We start from the raw sequence: 6,509 nt of genomic DNA on the forward strand, positions 1-6,509 counted from the left end.
TACCTTTCTCCAGGTATTTTTGCAACGTACCGTGGATAAAATATTTGCTGCCCACTCTCTCACAACTCTGTTCTCTATATATTGTCATCCGTAAGTACTTCAATTACTTCAGGTTGCCACACAGTGCATTAGGTTTTCAGAGTTGCTCAGGAGTAACTTAGTGAGTGGAAGAAGAATGAAAATTTAAAACGTGCCAGAATCCACAGATTCTCCTGTAACACTCACCAACATCATGGATGAAGTTGGCTATGGTGAAAGCCTTAGCAGCTTTCCACTGACTTCAAATACTTGTAGGACTTCATCTTACATATAAACAATAAAGACCTGATAAATAATAGATATTACATGTTGTCGTGAGAATCTGTCCAGCCATTTTGTTTTATACAGGCAAGATGAGAGATACAGATGAGATGAAAGGTACAAGCACCTTTAAAGGGATGCCTGTGTGAAACCTGACGTGTAGTAAAATATAAGAGACCAGTGAGCAAACTGACAATTTTCTTTCAGTCTTATAAGCATATTATTCATGTTGCATCTAATATTTGTCTTTCAGAAATCCAAAATCTCCACTTATGACAAGATGTGGGCCTTCATGAGTAGCAGGAGGCAGTCAGTACTTGTCAAAAGTAATGAAGAAGGTATCCAGCGTGTGCTTACCTCTGATTATGCATTTTTAATGGAGTCTACAACAATTGAGTTTGTCACACAGCGCAACTGTAACCTAACACAGATTGGAGGCTTGATAGACTCAAAAGGTTACGGCGTTGGAACTCCCATGGGTAGGTGATATGTCAAGTGTTTGCTCTCTGTTTGTTATTCTTAGTTGCAGTAGCACAGAAAAGCTCCAATACACTGTTGCTTTCTCTACATTGCTAACATTTTTCTCATTCTCTTTTTCCTCTGGGGAAAACATATATTTTATCAACATCTATGGATTTAATTGAATTTTCTAAACAGAAAAAAATTAGTTACTTTATAAAAAATTGGACGTTTCCTTATATGTTTCTCTTGCATGGTGCCTTCCGTATGTTCAACAACAACAACAAAAAGTACTTTTCACAGCACTTTATTTTATTTTAAAAAAGCTTTAAAAACGTTGATCTGTCTTTAGACAACGAGGTGCTGGTTCTACAAGACTTGCATCAACAAATAAGGAAAATCCTTCTTTAATGAGCAGCCTAATCACTGAGATTTGTTCAAGTGGAGGAAAGATTTCATAATATGTCTTGTATCATCCACAGAAAAAAAAAATACTGAATTAACCTTGAGGAATATGGTTTACAGAGCAATTCCAACCCTATAAATATTTTCCAGGTCAGATGTTCTTGGCTAGGTACAAAACTTTAGTTGCAAGATTAGAAGCCAACTAGTCATCAGTGTGAAATCTAAGTGCCCATGGAAGTGCCAAAGTGATAGGAATAGAGAGACCAGGCTGTTTTACGAATAATTTTCTTTATGTGTAAACCAGAGAAGTAGCATAAACACTGGAGAAAAAAGATGAAAAACAGTGATAAAGGCAGGAACAGATTTCTAGACTTGAAGTTTAGAGGAAGAAGTGTTGGATGTAAAAAGGCGAGGAAGGAAGTAAGCAAACTGTGTTTTGGTCTTTTGCCCTTCCTTATCTGGGGAGAACAGGCACTATGCCTGTGCTATTTCTTCATTAGCTCTGAATCACGACAAAGGCATTTTTCAGCTCTTATTGAGTTGCAATATTCCAAGTGGTAGCAAATTATGTGTGTCAAGAAAAAATAGTATTGTACAAATGTATCTGTGAGCTGACAATTGTCCCGAATCAAGATGAAACAGAGGCTATAACTGCAAGAATCAGAAAACACCGAAGGAGGTAAAACAAGAGTAGAAACAGTTTTAAGCTTAGCGAAAGAAGTTGAAGTAAGATGTGTAAAAGAGATGAGGTCTTCATAAAAGGAAATACAACAAAACCTAAAATAAGATGTAAAGTAAGGTTTTCGAAAAAGAAATGAAGGGGCAATAGAACAGCATCTGCCAGTTTCCCAGCACATTTGTAAGAATAGGAGATAACTCTGTGTTTGGGCAGTACAAAAAAAAAAAAGTGCTATCCAGAGAACTAACATTTGTAAAAGTTTTTTATCCTTTATATTGACTACACAGTCTCAGAGGAAAGAAATTGGGTATCCTCCATTAAAAATGATGCATGGTTCACACATACATTTGTAAGGAAACCTTACAAAGCAGCATATCCATAGTGTCTGCCAGAATAGATTTTTTGATAAATATATTGCTTTATTGAAGCTAAAAATACGTACACAGCAGTGGATAATAAAAATAAACTCATGCATTATTGCTATTCTCATTTCCACAGGAAAAAATAATTCCCGAGAATTTAAAAGATCTTATGATATGGTTAAATCTACAGAAGCAGTTCTCATCATTATTTAATGATTATGGAAGAAGTTTATAGACACACAATTGAGTGTGAGGTAATAATCCTGAGAGTAACTTGTCAAGTGCTTAGAAAACTACAATGTAATGGCTTCACACACAAAGCACATCATATTACTGCTTGTATCTATTTAGGAAGCAACACATCTCTGAGCAGAGGAAACCAGAACTATTTGTATTGAAGGCATGGTGTATGAAAGCTAGAGATGTCATCTCCCCAAATTTACAAAAATATCCAGTTTCTCTCCTGGAATAGTGGCTTGAAGTTGCAGAAATATTTGCACATAAGATTACATTTGTGGGACACAGTTGTTATGGGCCTTACATTGTATACGATAGAGTGGGTATGGTTACTTTTGGAGAACAGAACCGAAGGAAGTAGGTGCGGCACATCTTGGGTGAAGGCTAATAGAACAATAGAACATGATTTACTTGAGTCTAAGTAGCTATAAGCAGAAGAGCTAAAAGCTTTCCTAACAAAAAGTATGCTATCGAAGTAGTTTATGAGAGGATAATCACTTGGAAAATGCAAACACTCAAATATAGCAACAGCTTGGAGTACTACAGTGAAAGCTCTCTGCTCAGTGTGAAAGTTCTAAATTCAGAGAAAGGAAGTTGCACAGGATGAGGAGAAAGAAACAGTGGATCAGGCAGCGTATGGGTATAAAATCCTTCCAGACATACTGAGGAAGCAAAATCTGAGTTTACATGATTATTTAATCCTTCTAAAAGCATTATTGAAGTAAACAAAGCTTAGATTGCTGAAAGGAATTGATTGACAAAGGAAAATGGAAACTAGGTACCTTAGGCACAAAGCAGATCTCGTGGATGAATATACTTCACAGGTTTTTTTGCCCAACAATTCAAACTTTAATACCAGTATAAGGTAAATAAAAAGAGTTGCATTTTAGCAGCACTTAATGATTAACCAATTTAAGAACTAGCAAGTAATTTAGCACTTTAAAATCAGCGAAATACACTGATATTTGGAATAGGTGCAAGGCAGCATTCTGTATGATATATTTGTCATTAGCTTAAAATGTCACCTATGACACACGTGGCACTGAAAAATAAATTAGGGAATTCGATAAGTTATACATACAATGAATGATTCTCCGATACGTGTTTATAAATTAAGGTAACAGTTTTGCATATACTTCATTTTCAGTCAGCCATCTCTGGTGTAGGCTAGAAAATCTTCATTTACAATGGAAAGAGAAGGGAAGAACAAACCTGGGATGAGATGTTTGACAGCCACTGATATGTTGGAGAACCTATTTGTACCTGGGTTGTGTTTGTTTTGTTTTATTTTCCATCTTTGCAACTTTGTTTATAGCTTTCTAAGAGAGAGCGTGACGTTTTCTTTGCTAGAACACATTTGGGTTTTCTTCTTTCAGTTGGAAGCTCAACATGCCAAGGTTTTGTACTGGTTTTACTGTAGCGTGTCCTATTAGGAAGCACTACTTTGCCAGTGCTATGTTCTGCATCAATGAATCTGCTAGATTAACTTTTGTTACCATGCATAAACCTAGAAGTACGCTGTACAGTTTATTTCTAAATAAATATATGAACATGTATTATGTACAATCATCTACTAGAATTACATATATATTTCTTTTAGTGGTTGGAATTTTGCTCTGTGTGGACATACACCTCATCATCCAAGTGTGATATTCAAGTGAAGAAGGAGGAGAGGGAGGGAAGAAGAAAGAGAGAAAGAGAAATTACACAGAGAGCAAATGAATACAGAGGGGGCAAGGGGTGAGAGAGAGAACAAACACTTTGCGGTGCAGAATAACTTCTGCTTCTAATGATAGATCCTCTAAATTGTTGCTTATCACTTTCAGCAGTTTTAAATGTCCCATTTCTTTGTCATGCATGATAAAAGTGTTTAAAATTTAGTTTGTTCTAGAATAAATCCCAGCTGTGATAAATTTGCCATTGCAAAGGATTCCTAATTGTTTATGATACTTGATCACGGTCTTCTTATCAAACATAAATTTTAACTTTTTTGCAAGAAAACCTTGTCTATCCAGCAACATACATTTCATACCCTACTGAAACACAGTTAGTATGGCTTTCCTATGGTCAACTTACTGTAAAACAACAACATAGTATTATGTGATGAACGCTATCTTCTGTAATGAGTATTTGTTAACATCATTGTTAATGTGAAGTGAACCACATGAAAGCTTAGAAATTTAGTTTCTATTAAGGCCTTAATAGTCTGCAAAGCTAATTTTTTTTTTTAACTTTTTAATCTCCAATTGGAAGAAACATATTTGAAATAATCTCTTGGGAAAAAAGCAAATCTTCATCTCTTTCGGGTGGTTTCAGCTTCTTATTTCTTTTCCAAATTCCTGGTTCTCTTCAGCATGTTAGACAGCAGGCTGCTTTCCATCTGGTTTGGGCAGATTTTCTCTTGAATTGCCAGTTGCTTCTATACTGAGCCTGGAGTACGTAAACGGCTGACAAGTGTATATGTCAAACCCATTCCATATGAGCAGACCTACTGAGCACGCACCTTACAGATGATCTGCACTTACTTGGCAACTCAGGACCACCTCCTATATGTCAGACAAACTCTGTGTGTGTGGAGATGCAAGCAAAGTAGTGCCTTTGACATTTTGAAAATGAAAGATGGTAGGTGTAAGTAATCCTAAAAATTTGCACATATTTCTTCTAACTTTTGAGAAATACAAAATAGGAAGTGATGTTTGAGAGATATGGCACGTACAAGAAATTAGAGCTAGTAGTTCCTCTACTGTTTCTCTGTGATTGCTGAGCTGTGAAAAGTTACACAATTAACTTAACAGGAGGCTTTAGCTGCACAGCATTGATGTTCCTGATAACGGTGAGGTAAAAAACAGTTTAAGAAAAAGGTGAAATACGTATTTTTTTATCATTTCTTTCTGTACAGTTATTACAAGAAAAAAAATTATGCTATTAATATTAATATCTCATTTGCAAAACTAAGTGACCTGAATCTGCTATGTGACTCTCCTCACTTGTACTCGTTTTTTGACTTACTTTTCCCTTGCTGAGATCAAACTACGACTTTTCCTGCTACAGCATATCACTGTTTGTATCCCCGATCTTTTCATACTGATGGGCTATCAAGATGCCCTGAAAACTGCTGGAAAGGGTTTGAGGCTCAGATCTTTAATATTTTATTTTTAATTTAACAATTGTTAACAAAAGCAATGTGCTCTCCCCCAACTGTATAGAGTATTTTCACCGTATGTGGGAGTAAAACTCAAGTCTAAGGATATGAATGAAATTAAACAATGCATGTTGGGGTCAACGTACCGCGTAGATAAAGCTACTAACATTTCATTGCCAAGCTAAGTCTTACAGAACTACCTATTACACAAAGCTGCAATAATTTGCAATAGTAAAACAGATCCAGGTATCAAAATTTAGTCATGTAAGTACACAAAACATGTCCAGAGTATATTTATATATTCACAATTGAAAGCTGCCAGCTACTGTGATACAAGCAAGTTATACCACCAATGTCAAAATGAAAAGTATATGAATAAAATAAACAGCCTTGCAGCACAGATGCATTGGCTGCAGGCCCCAGATATCAGTATACTCAAGTTCAAAGGATGAAACAAAAACTAAAGGCTCTCGTGTTCTATTGATTCAGAGGTACCATTTTTAGCGAAATTTGGTTTCTCTAAATTCTATTGAAATGACAAATAAAATGTCTTTGTTTACAAACAATTTTATCTCTTAGGAAAAAAATAGTTTTCACAGTATATTGTTCTTAAAGAATCTTGAAATTTTGCCCACTCACTTATGACTTCCAGCAAGATATTTGGCCAACTCATGTAATGTGGAAGATCGCTGGCACATACCAATTTACTTATTTTGCAAAATGTAGTTCATCTTAACATTTTTATTACTTAGGCATTCAAATATTTTATTTTTGCCAAATAAGAGCCAAGAATGGCACTGGGTTTTATTTTTATTTTTTTTAAATTTCAGTCAGCTGTGTAGCATGTAATTAAATGTTTGGAGTACGCACATTTTGAAGACAGTAGTACTCATATAATTCCATCAGATACATAATCTAGAAAGAG

General features: G+C 35.4%; 1 protein-coding gene across 1 annotated transcript in view; it reads left to right on the forward strand.

The window, feature by feature from the left end:
- Nucleotides 1-553: 553 nt before the first annotated feature.
- LOC104489724 (glutamate receptor ionotropic, kainate 2) overlaps nucleotides 554-6,509 on the forward strand; it is a gene marked incomplete at its 5' end in the record, with an annotated part of 33,616 nt that continues 27,660 nt past the window's right edge. Inside the window, one exon of the mRNA XM_010131921.1 lies at nucleotides 554-779. Coding sequence (XP_010130223.1) covers nucleotides 554-779 — 226 coding nt within the window. The remainder of the gene's footprint in view (nucleotides 780-6,509) is intronic.

Source organism: Buceros rhinoceros, unplaced genomic scaffold, assembly GCF_000710305.1.
Source record: "Buceros rhinoceros silvestris isolate BGI_N320 unplaced genomic scaffold, ASM71030v1 scaffold4452, whole genome shotgun sequence".
Taxonomy (NCBI): domain Eukaryota; kingdom Metazoa; phylum Chordata; class Aves; order Bucerotiformes; family Bucerotidae; genus Buceros; species Buceros rhinoceros.